Source organism: Euprymna scolopes, chromosome 34 (genome assembly GCF_053919585.1).
Source record: "Euprymna scolopes isolate OS-2025 chromosome 34, ASM5391958v1, whole genome shotgun sequence".
Lineage (NCBI taxonomy): Eukaryota > Metazoa > Mollusca > Cephalopoda > Sepiida > Sepiolidae > Euprymna > Euprymna scolopes.
In genome coordinates this window covers 54,835,262-54,857,814 of record NC_136515.1, presented here as the reverse complement: position 1 = coordinate 54,857,814, position 22,553 = coordinate 54,835,262, and the positions used below count along the sequence as shown (strand labels likewise).

Here is a 22,553-nt window from a genome sequence, read left to right as displayed (position 1 = left end):
ATGCCCAAATGTCGATAAACTTATTTTTGCTCTAATAGCTTATTTCTTCGAACCGCTTGCCTTTGGAATTCCCTCTCTACTCCATGTTTTTATAACCGTACTACCATACTGAAATTTAAATGTTATGTGGACAAACATCTTGCGACATCCACAAGACTTAAGATGGCTCTATACATCGGACCCCTGATCATAGAAACCCATTACGTCTCAGTGAAAATATGTCTTGCAAGGTATGAATACAAGTAAATAAGAAAATATATAAATAAAAAAAAGGAACTGAGGAAGCAGACGACAATAGAATCGTGTCGGTAAAAGCCGATTTATACGTTTTATCAAACCTTTTGGAGTTAATTGCCGCCAGAAAACACATCTCTTTACTAGTAGTAAGGAGGCCCTACGTTGTCCGGGATTGGATGGGTATCAACTGATATTCCATCTTCTTATACATTTATTATCATAGAAATCGATGAAATCGCTCATTTTTTTAATCAAATCGATTGATTGACTGCTCTGGTTAGCCCCTCTCCTTGTAGTCTACCGAGAGGAAGCTTCATATGCCTTCTCACAGTGACTCAGTTCACAGTATATTTTAGTCTACATTGCCCGGTAGAGAATCTATTATTGATTTTATAAAATTATCTGTAAATAACGACTTCACTTAAAGTTTAAAATGTAAAATTCAATCGTTATGGTTCAGTTTTGCTCTAAACAGAAACCTTAATTTCGAACACGCCCCTGTCTTATTAATGAATCAACTGATGATTTTATGAAATTATTTTTACATAATCACTTGAATTAAAGTTCGACATACAAGAGTTAAGTATCATGGTTTAATTGTGCTCTAAAAGAAAAAAATCATATTGAACGTGCCCCTGTCATATAAAGGAATCTACAGTTGATTTTATAGGCTGGGTGTTAGGGTTTGTACGATGATGAAATTCCTCAAATGCACTTGTGATGTTAGGTTGTATAAATGTGTTAACTGATTAAAATCGGACTTTCTTCTTTAATCCGAATATTTCGATTATCGATTTTCGATACAAAACCTACGTAAGAACACTCCTAGACACATTAAGTATTTTCGTGTGAAATTAAAAAAAAACTCGACCCTGCTGTTTCCGAGTATATAAGGAACACACACACACCCTCTCTCTCTCTCTCTCTCTCTCTCTCTCTCTCTCACACACACACACACACACACACACACACACATACATACAGAGTTTCATTTATATAACAATAGAGATTAATAAGTTATAGTGTTTTGGAGTTTGTCTGTTCGTGCGCTAATGTGGTTGGTTAACAAGACAACCAATCACGTTTTTCTATTGACAAAACAACCAATAGGGAAAAGGGGCGGTGTGACGATGTTCAATGATGCTCAGGAAGCAAGGCCAAGTAGTAGGTTTCTTTGGGGAATCTCTGTAATCGTACTTCTGCGCCTAAGAAGAAATGCAAAACCCACCTATAATTTTTGTTGCCATTTCATCGTGTTCATCAAGTCTACTTTGCATATTTTCAACATTCTGAAGAAGTCATCTGCACCCAATCGAAACAGCAGAAATGTTCATTTCTAATAACATTTTTGAGATCTATTGTTTTACTTAACACCAGTGGGGAACTATCGCAAACATTTCTGGAACGTGTGAAGAAAAAAAAGAAAAGTGTATCGTTTTTGCTTCTGCAAAGAAAGAAAGATTACATTTCCATGTCGAATATTTGTACTTCAGCAATCCATTTGTAATTTAAACGGCACCTTTTCTGTTTGTATGTCTGCTCGTATTTTAGGTTTTGTCAAGAGAGGTAATTATATGAAAACTTCCGCCGTCAAATAGCGTTGACGTTGTGAGCACAAATACTATACTAAAAATATGTATTTGAACAAAATATAAAAATTTTACGTAATGAAAGAATTAAGCACAAGGTTAGTCAAAAGAGTGGTGATAATGGATGTCGTTGGTCATCCTTGGTCACAAACACTTAAAATTTACTATCCTGATCTTAACTACAACTATCTCAGTCACCAAAATACCACATTCACTCCAAGAGTTAAATCCAAATTTGAAAAAAAAATAATTGAATCATAAATATAAACGGAATGGAACGATAAAAATGTCGCCTCAGAAAAAGACGCCATGATTTCATTTCCGTTTTATGAAAACCAGTTTTCTTTTTTTGTTGTTGCAGACCATCTACTAGTTGGCCAGTTGTGCACAAATCCCAAGAGCAATAGGAGCCTTCTATCATGTCTGAAAGTGACACAATGTTCAACGAGCGAGATCGGAGATGCGCCGCTGTACCACTCATGCTCTCTACCAATCCAAGTTATGAGTACAGGACCATTGCCAGCACCCTCAAAATGCAAATCCGGACAGTCCAATGCTTGAGGACACAGCTCAACGAAGTTTCCGACCACGGTTATTGTCTTTGGTGTGGTTTGAATTGAAGGCCACATCATGCCACCTCACATCTTCGAAGTCGGCTTCGAAAGTCAACATCAAAGTGTACCTGGATGTGCTGAAGAGTGTGGTGATCCTTAGTGCAATTACGTGGCCGATGAAAGGCCCTGGGTGTGACAGCAGGACTCGGCGCTCACCCACAAGTGCAAAGAGACCCAGGTTTTGCTTCTTTCACTGCTCACTCCTCCCCTGACCTGAACACGCTGTACTACTTCATTTGGTCATACGTCCAGAATATCACCAACATGACCTGTCACAACACTAAAGCCAGCCTGATCGCCATTATCCGCCAAGTATTGTCCGAACTTCCGCTGGCACTTGTGGAAAAGTCATGCTCCCAGTTCTAGACTCGTATCCGCGCGGTGATTGACGCTGAATGCGGCTATATTGTTTAGATGTTAGCTCTACAACATAAGTTGCCCTAATTCATTTTTTCAATAAAAGTTTTAAAATAAATCTGTCGTGTTGTTTTCTTTACGTCGACAAATTTATCGTTCTAACCTGTACAACACTTTCATCTTAGCCAAAAGGCTAAGGAACCATAAAATATTTTTACGACAATGTATTTAAAAATAAATTAAAAAATCTATATATATATTGTGCATATATGTTTTTTTTAATAAATAATTACCAAAAATAATATGTGGTCTGCGTTTACGTTTACCATTTAGAAAAATAAGTACGCGTTTGTTTAAATTTATTCATGCCAATACATTTGTTAGGTCTGCGTTCATCTAGGTCTGTATGAGCTAGTCTACTTATAATATGCAGCACTTTCTCTGCTTGCTTTTATGTCCGTTCGTATTTTAGCTTTATGTTAAATGGATATTTCAACTTCTTTTACAAATGGGAATATTGCATTAATACTAAACAATAAATATAAATGAATGAGGTTTTCTTTCAAAACATAACAGGTTAATAACGTTATATATATATATATTATCTTTATTTATATAGACAAGTATTACATAGTCGCTACACTAAACATGCTAATGTTTCGGAACAAATTGGTATATTAAAAAAACAATTGTTCCCCGTCAGGCGTGAGAAATAAATTTAATATCTGCTATTCAGAGCATTTTGTCCTTAAATGAAGATGTGAAATATATATATTTATATAAAAAAATAAAATATTACTAATAATAAATACTAATTAGAGTGGGAGGGGTGATATCACGTGACATTTTAAACTTAAAAATAGATGCAGATCTGGGGAAATGGGATGCCAAAACTTAATAAGACGAAAAATGAGATAGAAGAAAGAAAGAAAGGAGAAAAGGAAAGGAAAAGAAAAAAAGGGGAAAGAGAAGAAGCCGAAAGACGCAAGGGATGCGCAAGGGGTCGGTATAGTTACATTATATTTCAATAAGAAAGGTGGAGAGGTTGACACAATATGGTAAGTTTATAAGCATTTAAATTAATATGTCGACCAAAGCAAACGATATATATATATATATATATATATATATATATATATATATATATATATAAAATCAAACTTTATCAGGCAAATATAGACACGGCTCCTTTGCATAGATACTTTTCCAAAGTTTCTAATGAATTATAATTATGTAATGCACACACTTATAATTTATATTAACAAATATTATTTTATGTACACAACAGTTTCATATATATATATATATATATATATATATATATATATATATATATATATATAAGACGAAACCTGTTCGTCTGTCAGTCTAATCGTTACAATTGTGCCATCTAAAGCAGCCTTAAAGCTTCGGGGAAACTATTGCCATCCAAATTCCAGTGAAAACCAATGGTCGCTGCTAACTAGAAATCAATGGTAAGCGGCTGTTGCGATACCGCAAATTCATGTGCAAAGGTTATCGAAAGAGGTGGAGAGTACTGGAAATCTAGGGGGTCTCGTTGTCACTCAGACTCCAGAAAACACCACAAATTCTCAAAGAGAAATCTTTGATGATGACCTGTGCGACTACTCCTAGTGAGTTAATAATGATAACAACGACAAATTTATAGGTTCATACTCCTGACTATATCATCTTCCCCAAATGGTATTATACTTCTGTAGGTGGTTACGTGTAAAAAGTTGAAATTTTGGACTGGTAGCAAACGCAATTATATTAGAGTTTAGAGTGAGGGGGTGTTTCTTATATGAATTTAACATAAAAAGATCATTTTAGGACCATCCTAATTTTTAGGGATATTCACTAAATTCTTTGCCACTAACCTTAAGTCCGACTTGTCCGATCATAAAATCATGCGTAATCGTTTAAAAAAGTAACCCCACAAAAAAAGATAAATATACGTTTTCCAGTGATTTTTTTTTTTTTTTTTACTGCTCTGAAACACTAAAAATTTTTTGGAAATATTAGCTCAACTAGTATGAAGTGTCAAAAAGACTATTGGAACTTTAACGAGATGGCGTTGTACTGCGTTAACAACGCGATATTCTCGAATTACGAAACTACTTAAACGAACGGAAAGATAACGATACTAAAAGAGAGAGAGAAAGAATAATAGAAACAAATTTAGCGACAAGAATGTTTATAAAGCAGAGGATTTATTGCCGACAGAAATCGTAAAGGTAATTACGTCTTGCTATTTACGTAAATGAATACAATTTAGTGTTGGGTTACATAGATTATAATCCTGTTATGCTTACTGTAACAGTTTTTTTTGTTGTAATAAACATGGCGGAAACAACGAAGTAAACAAATCTGAAAAATAAAACCAGTACAAATAGAAGAGAGGGGGGTACTTCGAAATTCCACGCACCGGATAACGAAATAAATAACCTTTCTGTACCAACTCGCTGATAATTCTCTTCAGCCCGTCGCAAAACACGGGCAAACATCTCCAGACTCTTGCTAGAGTAACAATATCTAACGTGATAATAAACAGGTTACAAAAAATATAGGTTAGCGAATGGAATGTTAGAAATAAGATTTTGTTACATCTCAAATTCAAAACTAATGTTTTTACAGTTAGTGATTTAGGAAGTTTAATAAGTGAATTATGAAATAACTTTTGTATGGTGTTTTGTATGGTGTTTTGTGTGATGTTTTGTGTGATGTTTTGTGTGATGTTTTGTATGATGTTTTGTATGGTGTTTTGTATGGTGTTTTGTATGGTGTTTTGTATGATGTTTTGTATGGTGTTTTGTATGATGTTTTGTATGATGTTTTATGATGTTTTGTATGGTGTTTTGTATGGTATTTTGTATAATGTTTTGTATGGTGTTTTGTATGGTGTTTTGTATGGTGTTTTGTATGATGTTTTGTATGATGTTTTGTGTTGTATGATGTTTTGTATGATGTTTTGTGTAGTATTTTGTATGGTGTTTTGTGTGGTGTTTTGTATGGTATTTTGTATGATGTTTTGTTGGGTTTTTGTGTGGTGTTTTGTATGGTGTTTTGTGTGGTGTTTTGTGTGGTGTTTTGTGTGGTGTTTATTGTGGTGTTTTGTGTGGTGTTTATTGTGGTGTTTTGTGTGATGTTTTGTATGATGTTTTGTATGATGTTTTGTATGGTGTTTTGTATGGTGTTTTGTGTGGTGTTTTGTATGGTGTTTTGTATGGTGTTTTGTATGGTGTTTTGTGTGGTGTTTTGTATGGTGTTTTGTGTGGTGTTTTGTGTTATGTTTTGTATGGTGCTTTGTATGGTGTTTTGTGTGATGTTTTGCATGGTGTTTTGTTGTGGTGTTTTGTGTGGTGTTTTGTGTGGTGTTTTGTATGGTGTTTTGTGTGGTGTTTTGTATGGTGCTTTGTATGGTGTTTTGTGTGATGTTTTGTATGGTGTTTTGTTGTGGTGTTTTGTATGGTGTTTTGTAATGTTTGTGTGGTGTTTTGTGTGGTGTTTTGTATGGTGTTCCTATTTACTTTGCTTCTCGTATGGAGTAAGTTTGATACAAAGTCTGTGTTTAATTTAGGGAGAATTAAACTCCTAAAAATGGGCGTTCGATTCCCCAAAAAGTGCGTCAGTCTAGAGAAACCTTTCCTTCGCTTACCTAGAAGCGAATATGCAAAGCCCAACATAGGAAGAAATATTACACTTTGTTCATAGCTTAAAAGTCTAATATTTGTGTATTAATGTTTAAAAAAAATGTTTGTTTTTTTTTTTACAAATTGTGATGAACAGTGTAACCTGACAGGAAGGCGAGAAATTTGTAATTGATTTCATCAAGCGAGAACATCTTGTGCTTTGTTTCCGAAGAAGTTTCCATTAAGAAACCTGCTGAATATAAATAAATTAGTGCGAGAGTGAAAAGCAATAGATGATGAAAAATTCTTTTAGCCTTTATGTCCTACCACGCTGAATAAAATCAACTTAGTGGAACAACAGGCGTTTATTTACAGGTACTTTCCAAAATAACACACTGAAGAAAACAACTTTCTAACTGTTAGACGAATTGTAACGTAGCAGTTACATGTCAACACTCGGGACCCACACGTTGTATGCAAATAGTCGCAGAGAAACAAAGAAACGAAAGAATTCTAACTCCATTTTATTATTTAGTGTAACAGCAGACATTTATTTACAGGTACTTTCCATTATAACGCCTTGCCTCTTGTTCATTTTTTTTGTACTCCAACATGCTTAACAAGACTATTCTGTGTCGAACAAAGTGGTACTTCCCAGCGATGTTCAGGACGCGTCCTTTCCTCTTCCTCTCGGCCCATGTGTGAAACACGTCTATTGTTGTCCTTCTAGGCAAAGTTATTCTTTTTTATAACCCTTTTATATTATTTTCCCTCGCTGTGACGTTACTTCGCACACGGCTTGGTCATATGCATACATCTTCTGCTGGTGTCATACGGGCGTCCGCATTCTGTTACAGATCGACTACCGTAGGAATAAACCAAGTAAGTGTCGACTTTCAGTCATTTTTTAAATATGACGTCTCCTTAACGAAGTAATAATTCCATTAATCATTTGTAATCTTCTCATAATATCTTTCACGGTGGAAATACTTCTATTTCTTAACGCATGCACACCAGTGCGCATGACCACTGGAATCGGACTTTAAAGAATCTTTGTTGTAATTTTTAAATAATCGGAGTGCATGATCACCAAAAGTTGGAAGGTTCTACTTATAGACACAGGCGATAGGAACTGACGAATCAAATGGAGCCACGTTCTGCTAGCAACCAATCAGTAACTAAAATCGCCCCATAAAAATATTGAATGTTTTAGTATTCCGGAACACAAGGTTTTCGTGCCAACATGAAAAAGGTCTTTTGCTCTTTGCCTGCAAAATTTTGAAGTCCGACATTTATATAGAACAGCTACACACCGAAAACTCTTCATCTCCAGGACTTGTACAGTGTAGCTACCCATCAGATCATGACGAATAACTACCCAGCCCCATCCCTATGGTTTCCAATTCAGGAATCCTAATCTTTAATAATAAGAGAAGACTACGACTGTGACAAAATGTCGCATTAAAATATAGGTGCTGATGCAGAGAGTGATCCACGCTATTTTTTAAATCGTATTTCCAAGTTTAATTAAAGTTTCATGATATGTTTTTTAATTTAATTGTAAGGTTGAAGTATAGAATAGTTATAAAACACCCTCCCCTCCCCATGTTAAGAATGGCTTTTATAAATAATAACGTTATTATTTACGTCCGGATCACTCTCTGCACTAGTACCAAAATATATTGTTTGTATTTGTATATATTGTACGTTATATGTAACGTAACTATTATATTTGTTTTAATAATAAATCATCGTCAAAGGTCAAGGCACGGAAGAATTTTCTGATAGAAGATTCTTATATAAGTAGAAAATTACAATTTAAGCAAATAACTATGTTTATTGTGCTAATGCAGAGAGTGATCCGCGCTGTTTTTTAAATCGTATTTCCACGTTTAATTAGTTTTATGATATTTTTTTTTATTCAATTGTAAGGTTAAAGTACAGAATAGGTACAAAACACCCCCCCCCCCCATGTTAAGAATGGCTTTTTAAATAATAACCTTATTATTTCAGTACAGATGACTCTCTGCATGAGCACCATGTTTATTTTAAAAAAATTAATTTTGATTGTTTCTAAACCATTTTTTGTACTTGTACAGTTTAATCAAGAGATTTTTAAAAAGTGAAAATATCGAAAAAAAGGTTATATTGTACGTATTCGTTATGGACTGAAGATCTCCGGAAAAAAAAATCACTTAATTTGATCGAGTAATTTTTCTTACAGGGAAAAACATTATGGAATGTTTTGAACACACCACGGGGAGATAACTCAATTTAAAGCGCCGACACCCCCTCCCCATCTTTAATACTAGCTTTTCTTTCTAAAAATCGAACCTCTTGCTTGGTATCATAACAAATTGTTTTTTTTCGCTGTAAAAAAAAAAAATACTTGATAAAATTAAGTTAATTTTATTTTCGGAGAACTTTGTTCCATAAAGATGGTGGGATCCTTCTACCGCTCCAGAAGATATCTCACTACTGATGCAATTCTTTATCTATATAAAAGCCAAGTACGCCCAAGGATGGAATACTGCTGCCATATCTGGGCAAGAGCTGCTAAAAACAGCATACCCTGCCTTGACAGAGTACAAAATAGACTTCGTGGCTTAGTGGGGGGTGCCCTTTTCTCTTCCCTGCAACCTCTCTCCCACAGAAGAGACGTTGCGAGCCTATCTTTGTTTTATTGTTATTTCCATGGCAGGTGCTCGTCTGAGCTCCAATCTAGTCCCCCTCGCAAATATTTTACGAAAAACACCCGTCTAGCTAAAACCACTGTCAAAAATGTTTCCCACTCTTTATCTGTGCCTAAATCAAAACGTAGATTACATGAACAAAGCTTCTTTCTTAGAACTGCACGCCTGTGGAACTCTCTTCCGTTGGCCTGTTTCCCACCTGACTACAACCTGGATGTCTTCAAGTCCAATGTAAACAAATTCCTGATGAACTGCCCCCTTAAGTAGACATTTTAGCCTTATCCCTGAGTGGCTTCTGGGCCTTGATAAGTGGTGATCACCTTGTAAAAAAAAATAAAAAAATAACGGATACGTACAATATAACCTTTTTTCGATATTTTCTTTTTTTTTAACGTCTTGATAAAACTGCACAAGTACCCCATTTTTATCTTTTATATTTTTACTTTTTCTAAGAATCTTGTGAATCTGGCCTTAAATATGCAACTTATAGATATGCACACACGGAACAGGTGTGAAACTCGTTTTGCAGTTGCAGAACCGTTTTTTTTTTTTCTTTTGCAATTAGAACGTTTATTTTTGGTTTATTTCTCCAAACAATATCGCCGTTTCAAATGTCGCTTGGTTCCGTTACAAAATCGACATTTATACCAACCCGACGGGTGACAGTTGCGTAAGGTGGTCGGCAACAATTCGATATCTCTGTCTTCAATAATCGTTTGTGGAACGTCGAACGAAAGTACAAAAGAAACACGCGCCTGGTGTTGTTTTGTAATTTGTAAGAAATTGAGATGTTTCTTAAGCGTCAGGTGCTGCCTGCAGATCTGGAAATGTTTTCTCTTTTTTTTTTCTTTTTTTTTTTCTTTTTTTTTTTCTTTTTTTTTTTCTTTTTTTGTCAAAAGTTCGGTAGAATGCTTAGTAAGGCACACGAGATCACGTGTACACATAATAAACGCAAAGAAACCACAACGGGTCTTTACGCCCATTCAATCTGTGCATTTAGAGATGTTTTAAAAGTGTTATTTTGAATTTAAGCGTGAAGGACCGACGGGCGGACGAAGTGTGGCCAGACCAAAGAGTGTACGTGACATTACTTATTATGGTTATCAATTTAAAGTAACTGGATTGGTGCAAAAATAATGTCGTTTTTTTTTGTTTTTTTTTTTTTTTGTTTTTTTGGCGTTCAACATTACGAAAAAAAACCGACATGCATATGTATGCATGTATATATACATGGAGTGCAACGATAAATTTGTCGCCCTAAAGAAAACAACACGACAGCTTTATTAAAAAAGAATTATTGAGTAAATCAATTCAGGTAACTTGATTATGTAGTAGATCTGACACCTATCTCTTCAAACACACTCATGCATGTGTTTATATATATATATATATATATATATATATATATATATATATATATATATAATGTGTGTGTGTGTGTGTGTGTAGTCATCGATATACTGTTTTGTTGTATCACAACTCATTAGTGCCGCTAGACTAGCACCTCTCCCAAGGTAATATATATATGTGTGTGTGTGTGTGTGTGTGTGTGTGTGTGTGTGCGTGCGCGTGTGTGTGTGTATTCATATATATGCCTGTATGGCAGGTTTATATATATATATATATATATATATATATATATATATATATATATATATATATATATATGCACATGTATGAAGGTACACATATACAGAGTGGTACAATAAAAGTGCCCCCCTAAAGACTACAGCTTTATTTTGAAACTTTTATTGAAAAAATAAATTTAAGTGACTTGATTATGCAGTAGATCTGACATCTATTCAATGTGGCCGCCTTCAGCCTGAATCATCGCCTCGATACGAGTCCGGAACTGGAAGCGGTAGGAGCTCGGCAAATATTCAGAGGATGGTGGCGATTAGGCTGGCTTTGATTGTGTGGGAGGTCATGTTTGTGATGTTCACGGAATATGACAAAACGAAGTAGTCCAGCAACTTAAGGTCGGAGGAGGAGGCGGGGCAGTGAGTGAAGGGTACAAAGTTATAGCACTCCTTTGGAAGCCAAGTCTGGGTCTCTTTGGAATGGTGGGCCGGCGCCAAGTTCAGTTGCCACATTCAGGGTCTGCCAACGGCCACCTGATTGCACCCGGGATCGCCATACTCTTCAGCACACCCAAGTACACTTTGGTGTGGACTTTGAAGCCGACTTTGAAGATGTGAGGTGACATGGTGAAGTCTTCAATTGAAACCACACCAAGGACCATAATCGTGACCGGAAACTTTATTTTTATCACCCTAGTAACGCCCTTAAGCATAGGACCGCCCGGATTTGCATTTTGAGGGTGCTGGCAATGATGCTGTTGTCATAACTTGGATTGGTAGAGTTGTACAGTAGTGAATCTCCAATCTCGCTCGTTGAACATTGTGTCACTTTCAGACATGATAGAAGGCTCCAATCGCTCCTTGAAATTTGTACACAACTGGCCAACTAACAAATAGTCTGCAACAAAAAAAAAAAAAAGAAAACCAGTTTTGTCTAAACGGAAATGGAATCATGCCGTCTTTTCCCGGCCAAAAATTTTATCGGTCCACCCTAGATGTATATATGTGTATGTAGATATATGTATACCTGTGAATATATATAAATATATGTATTTTCAATTTATCTTTACATAAGCAGTAATTTATTGCTACACACTCATGAGCATGTTTCGGTCTTCTAGTATTTAGTAACTAGAGACATCTTCAGGCAACAGCGCTTATATTAAAAAGCGGAATTCTTACTGAAAAAACGAAAATCACTTTCAGTTGTTGCTTGAATAGGGCTCTAGTTACTAAATACTAGAAAAACGAAGCATACTCTTTTAATTGATCACTATCAACAGCCTCGTTGAAATTCAATTGTTTCTACTTTTATATTTTTAACCTGATATATACATTATATATACATATATATATATAGAAATATCATTATATACATGCATATATGTATATATATATATACAATATATACATACACATCTATATATATATATATATATATATATATATATATACGTAAATATATGCACATATATTATATCTAAATAATATATACATACATATATTCATATATATGCGTATATAGTATATACACACATATATGCATATATATAATATATGCATATATACATAATATATACATATATTTATGCACATATATATACATAATATATACATATATATATGCACATAAATAAGATATGCATAATATATACATATATATTCACATAAATAAGATATGCATAATATATACATATATATGCACATATATAATATATACATATATATGCACATACATAATATATACATATATATGCACATACATAATATATACATATATATGCACATACATAATATATACATATATATGCACATACATAATATATACATATATATGTACATACATAATATATACATATATATGCACATACATAATATATACATATATATGCACATACATAATATATACATATATATGCACATATAATATATACATATATATGCACATATATAATATATACATATATATGCACATATATAATATATACATAGTATATACATATATATGCACATATAATATATACATATATATGCACATATATAATATATACATAATATATACATATATATGCACATATATAATATATACATAATATATACATATATATGCACATATATAATATATACATAATATATACATATATATGCACATATATAATATATACATATATATGCACATATATAATATAAACATCACATATATATATATGCACATATATAATATATACATATATATATGCACATATATAATATATACATATATATATATGCACATATATAATATATACATAACATATATGCATATATATATACATATATATAATATACACACATATATAATATAGACATATATATACATATATATATACATAATATATGCATATATATACTTATACATAATATATGCATATATATACTTATATATAATATATGCATAATATATACTTAGATATACATATATATAGTTATATATACATATATATATAATATATTCATACGCATACTTATATATATTACATACACATATATATACGTATATACATATACATATATTTATGTATGTATATATATATATGTAATATGTAAAATACGTATATAATATACATTACAATATATATTATATAAAATATTATATGGCATAATAATGATGATGATGATGATGATGACAACCACAAAAACAACAACAATAATAAAAAATAAGAGAATATATATATATATATGACTTGGGTGCATCAACATGAATCGAAACCAAAACCAAAACTTATGAAGAATTATTGGTAAAATTATTTATTCCAAGAAATGGAAGTCCATAATAATTAAACAGCAGTCACTCAGCTATAAGCGTGACACACTTACGTAAATGATACACACGGTATCCTATTAATATATAAATTCTCTGCGATACTGCCGACTAAATTCAGAAAGTTCATGTTCTTTCAATGATGATTTACAATTGTTCTTGTTTTGTCAACCATGCTTTTTCTTTAATACCTAGCAACAACAACAAAATTATAGAATTGCTATTGAATATGTTTTTTTTTAGAATAAAATTAGAAAAATTTGACAGTTGCAATGTTGGAAAAATAATTTCGAATAGCATCAGGAAATTGAAATTAGAAGTCCAGGAATCGAAATGTAATCACATGACAAAATCCGATCAATAAAATTGGCTCATAAATAAATTACAAATCAAAAATCGATTATATTGGCGTGAATAAATCCACTTAGATCAGAATCCAAACGTCCTCGAAAAGTATAATTAAAAATACAAGCATCTTGCCACACACACACACACACACACACACACGTGTGTGGTTGTGGATGTATATAAATGTGTGTGTGCATATCTATATATATATATATATATATATATATATATATATATATAAAAGTGAACGTGTTTGTGTGTGTCTGTGGGTGTGTACATTTCCCTACGAAATAACGCTGTCAATTTGCAGTCTACAGACTCGAAATTTGATATACAGGGTACTGAGATTTGAGAAAATCTATGTGATTGGTTTTCGGCCAGAAATTTGGCTGTTAAGGGGTCAAAGTTCAATGATTTGATCTTTGAGAACTCTACCAAACTCCTCCGAGTTGAAATTTTGGATATACGTTCCTTGGACACGAATCTAACTTAATAACTTGATTTGAGCCTAAATAAATAAATAAATATTAAGGGGTCATTGTTGGGATCAAAGGTAAAAAAAATTGTCCGCTTTTTTTTTTTTTTTTTTGCTCAATATTCACTTCCAAACACCCGGGCAACGCCGGGCTGAAATGCTAGTATATATATATATATAAGTAAAAATTAAGTTTAAAAGTCAAAAGCTCTTGCAAATTTAAAGAGAATATAAATATTAATATAGGAAATAGAGCTTGTCATAAATGGACACAAATGCTATAAATATAAATTTACAATAATTCATTATTCGGCAGGATACTAAAAAAAACGTTAATATTTCTTTTTGTGTATCCTGTCGAACAATAAATTTATATATATATATATATATATATATATATATATATATATATATAGTGTCAGTTCAATAAGTGCCAAACCACTCACATTGTAGTACTGGGCTATATATATATATATATATATATATATATATATATATATATATATATATATATATATATATATATATAGAGAGAGAGAGAGAGAGAGAGAGAGAGAGAGAGAGAGAGAGATATGTAGATATTTATAAGTATATAGATATATAGATATGTAGATATTTATAAGTATATATATAGATATGTAGATATTTATAAGTATATATATATAGATATGTAGATATTCATAAGTATATATATATATATATATATATATATATATATATATATATATATATATATAAAATCTGATAACAACTTTCTTTTCTCTACAGAAAGAAAGGTTAGAGAATCTACATAAAATCTAAAAGTCTATCTCTATGTAAAATTTGTCGGGGAATACAATGGAAGTGTTTCCCGAATCTCCAAGGACATCGAAGACGGCTATCAGGGCATAACCCTCTTAAAATTTTAGATATATCCTATTTATTATGAAATTCAAATATTATGCATATATTTTTCTAGTGAAAAGACTGTGAGTGGTCCTAAATCTTTACGGTAAAGTTGTAGTAGGCAGGAGGGCTCGAACCTGTGACGCAAAGAGGGAAAAGAAAGTGGAGGTGTACTGGTTTAGTTGAGCAAAAAAAAAAAAAAGAGGAAAATTACGAGCGTAAAAAAGAAAAATTGTAAGCAGGCTTGAACCAGGAACTCGGCAGAGGAAAACGAGGTGAAAAATAAAAACAGTCTTATCGATGTGCATAATGTGGTTGTGACGTCACGGGCGGTTGAAACAACGCCTTTTAAACGACGTCGTGAAACGCGAGAGTTGAATGATTTGTTAAAAAAATGTCAGCGAAAAAAACGACTGTTCTTGTAGAAAAGTGCCCAGTTAAGGATGAAGGAATTAATGTTTTTAGCTAATTTTTCGATATTTGGACTCCGAAGGGTTGAGCTTCAAAACGATATCGGGCGCCTATGTAGAAAGTTTTGCGATACATACAAACATACATACATATATTTAAACAGACAGATGAAATTTATATTATAGACGGTGGAATATATATATATATATATATATATATATATATATATATATATATATAAAGAACGGTGTCATTTAACACTAAGTTCCAACTAAATAATATTCCCAGGAGTGTTTATAAACATACACACACGAAACAAATGGAACATAAAGAAAATTAACATTAAAATATAAAAAATAAATTTACCAAAAGGTCAACATATATTTCAAATATTTGTTAGTTCTCTCCATCAATCATAACTACAAATAAATATGAAAATGTCTAGTTTTATCAATAGACCTGACATTATCTCCGTGCAAAAATCAGTAGGATACGACGTGTGATAAAAACAAGCGCGCTTAAATGAAAGTTACGGATGAAATTGTTCAGATGTGTATTACTATTACATATTTTGTTTTATTTTCTTTTAAAAACAATTATTTTGTGAAAATATCAGTCGAACTGAAGGTGTCATAAAAATAAAAAAAAGAAAAGGAAAAACAGAAAAGAAAAATGGAATATGGTGACTTAAAGGTCATCTTATTGTTATTTGCTCTTTTGCTGATAAAGAGAGGAAAGTAAATACGGTCATATCTTGCTACGATGTTAAGACCGATTCAATCATATTAGATATCATCAGGTAAGAAAAATAAAGGCACAAAAACTGAAAAGGCTTAACACTTTTTCAAATTTTGAAGAGCGAGAGTTCGGCATGAATGGCGATGGACGAAATTTGAGTTCTTATGAAAATATGTCAATTCCCATTCTCATAAGAACTTAAATTTCGTCCATCGCTATTCATGGCGAATTCTCTTTCTTCAAAATTTGAAAAAGTGTTAAACCTTTTGTGCCTTAATTTGTCTCTCCTAATGATATATAATATGATTGAAACAGTCTGCACATCTTAGCAAGATATGACTGTATTTACATAAATATATATATATATTTAACTTGCTCTTTTACGATTGAGCACTATCAACGACCCTTGTTGAAATTCAATTATTTTCAATTTTTGGATACCTTCCTACTGAAAAACTATATATATGTATATATATATATATATATATATATATATATATATATATATATATATATATAAGCAACGTTGAGCCTGACCAGTAATAAAATGGGTGACCATTTAGGAACACTAGGAGCTGTATGTATTCAGGTAAATGAGATATAATACCTCAGGTAGATATCCCCCCCTCCTGCCTTGCATAATTCGTAGTCACCCTGAGCGAGGTGGAGCACTTATTAGCCTCCTGATTTATAGTACTCTAAAGTCACACATTGCACTTCGAAACATGCGTCCGAGAAATACACGTTTCTATATTCATCATCACGTTTCACTGCTGACTTCCTGTTTATTACGTCACACCCTGACACGTAGCTCTTATTCTCTGCTTGACCTAACCTTATCTGAAAATATCGTTTTCAACATTGTTTTTATGAACCCACATCCAATGTAATTACTAGGGTTTGGACAACAGCATATTCTTTTCATTGTTTGGACCCTCGAGTGTGTATCCATTGATATCTTATGTGCTCTTATATAGAGTGATGTGGTTCTCTGTTGATTAACTGTGTCGCATATATACTCGAGAGTCAAACCAATGAAAAGAATATGCTGTTGTCATGGCACTAGCAATTACACTTCTCCTAGACGTGTTGTAAGTTAGGCAGATCATACTTTAAGTCAAAACATTGTCGTTAAATATACACTGATACATCAGTTAAAGAATCGTTTATGATGAGTAATGTACAATAGAAAAAACTGTACAGCAATATAAAAGACACGTACTGGATTCAGTTAATTCAACTTAGCACTAAAAGAATATAAGAACGCACGTATAAGAATACAAGAATAAAGTATATACTTTTAGAAAAGAACGCGCCATGAATTCAGTTTACTCGCATTCATCGACTTTTTCACATATCAAGAAACAAGTAAGGCCCCAACACAAAACACATCGCATTTAGTTTCTTAACTTTTAGCGAATAAAACAAAATGGCGATTGCCACTTATTTTTACAGAAAAAGAAAAAACACCCGTACAAGATTGCAATGTAAGGTTGTGGACAAAAGGATGGCCCATCGGTCCCCGTTGTTACAGATGTGACGTACGACAGCGCCTTTTGTACATAGCTATGTTTTAATTCTATACTAGCGGTGGCGCTCGTAAAAATACGCTTAAATATATTTTAACTCCTGCAGATTTCGTATATAATATTACAGAGCCAATTCTCTCTTGAATACTAGCCTAGGTTCCCGGCGTTGCCCAGGTGTTTGGAGGTGTGTGTTGAGAACAAAAAAGTGGTAGTAGGCAGTCATGTTCGAACCAATACCACGAAGGAGGAAAAGAACGTGAAAAAACACCTGACGCCTTTGCTGTTGCGCCCATCGCCAAACGGGAAGTGACGCTGGTTTAAATTAAGGCTAGACAATCAAAAAGAGGGGATGACTTTCGAAAATATCGGCGAAAAAAGCGACCCCTCCTTGTAGAAAAGTGCCCAGTTGAAGGTGAAGGAATTAATGTTTTTGACCAATTTTTCTATATTTGTCGTCCGAAGGGTCGAGCTTCAAAAGAATACCGATCTTGTGAAAATCCGTCGCCTCTGTCGAAAGTTTCATGCAAATATACAAGTATACATACATACATTAAAACAAACAGGTGAGATTTATATATATATATATATATATATATATATATATATATATATATATATATATATAATTACTGATTTCAAAGGTTTTAGTACCATCAGCTAGAATCGATACCAATGCTCCAACCGCGTTCTCTACAGTTTGAGTTCATCCGACAGATAGATAAGAATGATTTAAAGTTAAACAACATCTAGCTATGGTTGAATTTGCGCATGCGTAAAACTAATGAAAATATGTCGTAAAGTTTAAATAAACATTTTTGCTTTTCCACTTGTCAACAAATTTCTGTGCGCGTAATTCATCAATCCAAACAAAGATTATACTCGATGTTAGCCATCCTTTGTGTATGATTACTATTTCTTATTTATTTAGTTAATTTCTGTGTTGTATGACCAATAGTTTAAGAGTTTATCGGTTAATTTTTTTTTTTTTTTTTTGAATACAGGCAGGCACATACGTATATGCATGCATCTACTGCTTTATTTATATAGATGGCGTTATTGTAGTTGGTTGCTTCCATGCGACCACATGTAATAAAAAAAAAAAATAAAAAAAATAATGTAGGACACTTTGTGACAAATAGACTGTGTCATACGGACAGGTTGAAATGTATACGGAATACTTCGTGTAAGGCCGATGTGCTTCCAGCGAGCATTTTTTTATGGAATTTATGTAAGTCTTAAAGTGGAATTTCGTTCCGTAAACGGAATCGAGATTATATATATATATATATATATATATATATATATATATATATATATATATATACCGTACTGTTTCGCTGTTTCACAGCTCATGAGTGCGGCTAGACAAGCAACTACCTCAAGTTAGGATCGAAAACCGACTTCCCAAACGACAGTCTGAGCTTCTAAACATTTCGCCATTTGGCTGCTGCTATGCGGGTAGTAAATTAACAATGTTTTGACCCTGTCCAAATACCTAAGCTCAATTTGTTTACAGAAAGAGCATCGCTTCATACGCTAATGATAATTTGTATATCATTTCCCAATATGCTCAACCTAAGATAGGGAGCATTATATATATAACAGAAAGCAAAAAGAACAAATGAAAAGAACTCTCCCTACCTTTTTTCGACTTTGCTTTTGATGTAAGAAGAGCCATATTTATAATCCGCGAACGATTTTAATTTTTTTTTTTTTTTTTTTTTTGGCTCGTAAATATTTCTTTGCAATGGAACGGACTTTGCTGAATACGTTTCGCGTCTAAAAATAAACTGTTCTGCACAGATTGGTCTGTGGAGTTATTTCCTCGGAATCATTGGCAAGATTTATACAATTATTATGCCTAGAGGGTTTCGCCCTTCCCAGCAAATATACAACTAATTATGTTGACCTTTCTCTTTATAGAGAAATCGTTGATACCAATACTGCAAACTACAAGACTGCAAATTATCAACACCAGTTTTAATTGTCTAATAGTGCTTATTTGCTTTTTTGTTCCTTAATTAACGCATTTTACAGTGATTAATGCAGCCATTTTGTGAACGGTGTTAAAACTTTAGGGCGTCAAGATTGATGCGCTTATTTATCTTAACTTAACATAGGGTTTTCTTAAAGTGAAAAATTCTACTTGATGACGACTTCCGGTTTCGAAATTGAAAAATGAACAGAGATATTTATGAAATGAAAAAAAAAGAACATTTAAGAATTAAATTTTAACCCAGCGTTAGTCACCTGGTTGTTCCAAACATGGTTAATCCCATGGGGTGTTTATACACCCCTATACATAAAATGTTTATTGTGTTTTCTTTTGTAAATTATAGTTATCCTATTGGTCCATATACAGTTCCTGTTGAACAGTTTGAATAACTTGAAGCTTGTTCATCTATAATATAAATCTCCTCTGTCTGTTTAAATGTATGTAGGTATGTCTGTTTGTTTGTATGTCTGCCTAAAACTTTCGACAGAGGCGACGGATTTTCACGAGATCGGTATTGTTTTGAAGTCGATCCTTCGGGCGACAAATATCGAAAAAACTGGCTAAAGCATTAATTCCTGATCTGGGCAGTTTTCTACAGGGAGGGTCGGTTTTTTTTTTTTTTTGGTTTTTTTTTTTTTGCGTCGCTATTTTTGCAAGTCATCCTATCAGTTGGAAACACTTTACTTAATTTCAACGTTCGGAACTTCTGGTCGCGTTATGTAGTAGCGGTAAGACGTCAGGCTTTTTGTTTGTTTGTTTGTTTTTCATTTTCTCTTCTGCCGTTACATCACGTGTTCGAGCCTGCTTGCTTACTACCACATTTTTTTTAGCTCAACACACACCTCCAAACACCCGGGCAACGCCGGGCATCCATGCTTATTTACTATATAAAAGGCAAAATGAGTGCGCGCGCGCATGTGTGTGTCGCAAAAACTTTCGACAAACGCGACGGATCCTTACAAGATCAGTGTCGTTTTCAAGCTCAATTCTTCGGACGACAAATATCGAAATATTGACCAAAAACATTTATTCCTTCACTCTGAACTGGGAAGATTTGTACAAGGAGTAGTCGCTTTTTTCGCCGACATTTTAACAAGTCATCGTCACTGTTGGATTGAATACGCTTAATTTCAACGCTATCGACTTCCGGTTGTGCGATTGAGACATCAGCTAAGACGTTACTTTTTCTTTCCTCCTCCTTCGTTATAGGTTCGAACATGCCTTCCTACTACCACTATTTTAAAGCCTCTCTCCACCCAAACTGTCTACTGTTGTTGTAATTCCTACCCTCGCTATTTCCACTTTTGTTATTTCCCCCCTCCGGGGTTCCTAACTACACCTCCATACACCCGGATAACGCCAGGTACTCCCGCTAGTATTAATATAAAATAATACAATAAAATACATTATAAAATTAAGAAAAATATTTAAAGTCTTATATCACATTTGTTAAAAAAAAAAAGACCCATGATACACCAGTTTGTGTTATTATTTAATAGCTACGATGAACACAAAATGTTTCCATGAATTGAAACAGCAAGGAAAATGAATATGAGTTTATTTCATAAACATTACTTTTTAATCTGATCCACCTCCAAGGCAAATTGAGATACAACTGCGTCATGCCACGTGTATTATACCCTCACTGAGTCAGGAGAGTACTGGGATGAGAGGAAAAGAAATAAGTTGCCAACTAGGATTTATGGACACTTAAGCAAAATTAGGGTGACGGAACATCCCAAAGGACTAACGCAGTAAGATGTCTTGTTGGCGTGGACGATTAATAACGTATTTTCTCTATTTCATTTTTACATTATAAAAGCATACGAAAATTAAACCAGTATTTATAATTGAAATCTTTTTAATATCAAATCAGACGTATCTTTTATAATTTTATATCTATATATTTATACGATAGCGTGTGTGTTCTTTTGTGTGTCACGCTTACATCCGGGTCCTTTAATTGTTATGTACTTCTATTTCTTGTCATAATAATTTTACCACGAATTTTTCATACGTTTTGGTTTCGGTTATGGCTGAAGAAACTCAAGTATATATATATATATATATATATATATATATATATATATATATATATATATATATATATATATATATATATATAACGTTTTTATTTCGGTTTCGATTCAAGCTACTGACCTAAGTAATAGATATATTTTTGAAATCGCAACTTTATAACATATAACAATCGATAGAACATTAACTCTATAATAATATATACAAAATCTACAAGAATTAAAATATCATATTTAAGCGTACTTTACAACCGGGCTTTGCTGGGCGTTCGTGCTAGCTTAGATAAATACTTTTGCAGTTTTAACAAAAAAAAGCTTCAATAATATCAGAGCGTCTCCATTTACACTGAACATCTACAGAATGCCAACATGAATATATTACATATGAAGGGGTCCACTGTGGAATTTCCACAGGTCCCTCTAGTTTTTATTATTGTTATTTTTATTATTATTGTTTGTTTTATTATTAAGAAAATCAAAAATTTATTGTTCCACTCTTTAGGTGATTATTTGTGGTTTTCTGTTGCTACTTGAACTTAGCATTAGTGTTTGAATAAATTTGCTTCGTTTTTTTAACAAAATCTTTACAAGCCAGTAAAATTAAATAATTCGGCCAAAACTAGGAGGAACTGT

The 22,553-nt window shown here is 32.9% G+C and overlaps 1 protein-coding gene and 1 long non-coding RNA gene across 3 annotated transcripts in view; both read right to left on the bottom strand.

The window, feature by feature from the left end:
• Positions 1-22,553, bottom strand: part of LOC145259207 (neuronal membrane glycoprotein M6-a-like) — a 1,045,587-nt gene that overhangs the window by 850,292 nt on the left and 172,742 nt on the right. Inside the window, exon 1 of one of the 2 annotated variants that reach the window (XM_080117041.1) lies at positions 19,530-21,179. The exons of the other annotated variant lie outside the window; for it this stretch is intronic. Within the exon in view, the coding sequence (XP_079973167.1) occupies positions 19,530-19,566 (37 nt within the window). The 5' untranslated portion in view covers positions 19,567-21,179. Of the gene's footprint in view, positions 1-19,529; positions 21,180-22,553 lie in introns of those variants that run through there. 2 annotated transcript variants of the gene reach the window in all.
• LOC145259208 (uncharacterized) overlaps positions 1-22,553 on the bottom strand; it is a 101,768-nt gene that overhangs the window by 26,473 nt on the left and 52,742 nt on the right. The gene's annotated exons all lie outside the window — the stretch shown is intronic.